The sequence below is a fragment of the Habropoda laboriosa genome, unplaced genomic scaffold (assembly GCF_001263275.1).
Source record: "Habropoda laboriosa isolate 0110345459 unplaced genomic scaffold, ASM126327v1 scaffold42, whole genome shotgun sequence".
In the NCBI taxonomy this organism is placed as follows: Eukaryota; Metazoa; Arthropoda; class Insecta; order Hymenoptera; family Apidae; genus Habropoda; species Habropoda laboriosa.
The window spans coordinates 1822337-1825549 of NW_017100181.1; the positions used below are offsets into that span (position 1 = coordinate 1822337).

Below are 3213 nucleotides of genomic sequence, written 5' to 3' on the forward strand. Positions count from 1 at the left end.
AAATAATACAAAATATTAAAAAATTTATACTACAATTTTTTTTTTAAGGTTTAAAATTGTAGTTAATAAAATTAAAATAAATTCATAAGATAAGGTTAATTTCTGCATTATTCCTATAAATTGGTAAGTGGTTTCACACTTTTGGCCAGTAGCGTATGTTAAAAATATAAATAGAGTGTCAGAATTATTTTCGTTACCAGTTCGTCGTACAATTATTCCTATAACGCAAAATCGGCTAAATACACTTGTGCATATCTCCATTTCCAGAACTTCAATAATTCTCACAATACTAAAGCAAAAGACACACAAATTTAACTTCACTCGTCTAAATAATAAAACACTAATCCATTTACCATCGATTTTCTTCTAATAAAATTCAAGCCACTTTGAGAAGTAGTGGGGATGACTTCTCGGCTATTAATCGTTCAGAAAACATATATAGACGTGGCTTACGTCCGTGCAACATGGCCACCCAGTGGATGAACTTTCGCTAAAAATCGAAGCAAGCTTTAAGAAACTTGCCGACAGATTTTCGTCAAATATTTTCGAAAAAATTTCCAAGAAGAATCATTGCCGATATTTATCCTTTTCTCGAGAAAAATTGCAAGAAAATGTTCTCGTTGAAGTGTCCTGTTAGGTTCAAAGAATAAAATAAAGGAAATTTCATTCGCTGGCTAGATCGCTGCTGGTAGGGCTGAGGTTCACTTTCAAGTCGGTCAGTTTCAGGGGCGGAGGTAACAAAATGCTCGATCTTCTACTAATATCTTCCTCGTAAACGCTTGACGTGCTTTTCGATATCGATACCACAATCCAAGGATCCGGCGGTACGATCATGGAGTCGTCCTGTACGGTTTAATTACGCCGCGATTAATTACGATTAGTTAATCTTAAACAGAAAGTGTAGAGAAGAACACCTTTATTAATGACGTACATCACGGGATCACCAGTTAGTTTTCATGCTGCTCGTGCTGGAATGTTGTACTCGGATTGGATGTCGTGCGTGAAATTAACCCTTTCGCTGTTCAGCCTTCTATATGACGTAATTAGTCGTGACGTTCAAAATTACGACATGCGGGAAATTCCAATTTTTTGAAACTTTGTAAATTTGTAGATGGCCTCGATAGAAGTATAATGCAATTTTTTTGGGGGGGTACTTTTTGCCTCTTTAGTGTGAAAACACACCTTAAAGGTTATTATGTGTTTTCCCATTTTCCCGTGTATCTTGAAAATCATGGTAAATATAAAAGAATTTCCTTTCTTGTGCTCTATAAAATTGTGTAATGAAAAATATTATTTACTATCTTTAGTTTAAAAAATTTGTATCTCTTTGTCAAGTATAAAAATATGCATTAAATTTTTCTTCTATTCCTTTGTATCTGCTTACTATAGTTTTCAAGATATGCAGGAAAATTGGAAAACAGACATTAACCGTTAAGGGGTGTTTTCACCCTGAAGGACCAAAAAGTAGCAAAAGAAAAGAAATTACGTGATACTTTTATCGACGTCCCCTACAAACCAGCAAAGTTTTAAAAAGGGGAAGTTACTATAATCTGAATATGAAAATATTTCGACAGGTAACGTAGAAATACATGTACAACATACATATTTTTCCTTGTTTTTATTACTAATGTGACTGAATTAAATCGTGAAAAAGTTGAAAATTTTTGTGTTTCCTTGTTTTACCGAACAGCGAAAGGGTTAAATAAGAAATGGAAGTTTGAGAATAGGCATTAACCCTTCTATGATCGAAAGAAATCATATTAACCCTTTGCAATCAAGTGGCGACTGAGAAGCGACGTTAAATAATCGTCACATGATAAATAATTAATCAAGACAGAGAGCAGATCTATGGGTCTCCATAAATTTCTTCACCAGAGTAAAATAGAAAATACATCGAATATTGAAGTAAAATAGTATAGTTTATACATTAGTTTGAAAAATTTTCAAAGAAGATCCGATTTGCAACCTTTCCTATAGCAAAATGATCTCCGAGTGCAAAGGGTTAATGCTATCATGAATGAAATTCAATCTATATAGTATATTCTTGCGAGGTTTGATGGTTCGAAAAAGTTGACAAATTTTTCTCTAATAATTTCAGCTTTAGCGTTAAATTCTAAAATATTGTTTTGCAATTCGTGAAATTGGACATTTAAGCTCGTTTTTCCAAGAATCAAATTTTTTTGCATTATTTTCTTTAAAAATAAAATATCGACCGTTCGAATGACTCGATTCGACGATTTTTGAATAGACAGAAAACAGTTATTTCCCTCAATGAGCAAAATTGAATTTTTATTTTATTTTTGTATATTTTTTTCTATCTGTTTTTGTTTCATTCAAGTTGCTCGTTGAAATAATTAAGGAACGAGAAATTGACTTGGATTAGGGTTCTGTTTGTTGAAGATGCATGCATTCAAAACTATAAAATGTACAATTTTCTCCTCTGTAGTAAATGTTTGTTTTATAATTGCAAAATTGTTATAATAGCAAATTTAATTTTTGAGCAACATTATGCGTTTGAAATACATAATTCGTTAATAGTAACTCAATGACACTTTTCCACAAAAATATTTTGCCATTAAAAAAATATTTCTAATAAACAAAATACATACTTTTATGGAAAATGTTACGAACGCTGTTTACTTCTTCGAATATAACTACAACGAAGATCTTGAATCGATCTAGAATAGTGAAAACCTTAAAAAATTCCATTTTACTATTGCAAAATCACTAATAAAAGAATGAAAATCAATAGTAAAAAGTTCATAATTTATAGTACAAACTGCTCGTCACTAACTTAGTGAGTATTTTCAAGAAATTCACATATCAGTGAAAATACTGAATTTAGTGCGTGAGAAAATTTAAGGAAAACATTGCTACGAAGTGTGACTTTTCCTTGAAATATCACGTGAAAAAAATTGTCTTCCACAGCTACTTATTACTCATTACGTATTAATTACCTTTATCATCGATGCACACTTTATTCAAAATTTTAGACATCATTTCTTAAAGCTACCGTACAAGGTGAAACAATAATTTTGTCCATCAAAAATCTTGCACGAAGGAACAATACAATTTCAGGAAATTTCAGTTGTTTGCGAAACATAAACAAAATGGAAATGGATACTTTCACGTGTAAAAAATGATTACTATATAAAGAATATTTTGTCGTATTTAAAGAAAATATTGAAGATGTAGATTGACAAAATTATTGCT

The 3213-nt window shown here is 31.2% G+C and overlaps 1 protein-coding gene across 1 annotated transcript in view; it reads right to left on the reverse strand.

The window, feature by feature from the left end:
• Positions 1 to 663: 663 nt before the first annotated feature.
• LOC108579046 overlaps positions 664 to 3213 on the reverse strand; it is a 29767-nt gene continuing 27217 nt past the window's right edge. Inside the window, exon 7 of the mRNA XM_017942475.1 lies at positions 664 to 843. Coding sequence (XP_017797964.1) covers positions 664 to 843 — 180 coding nt within the window. The remainder of the gene's footprint in view (positions 844 to 3213) is intronic.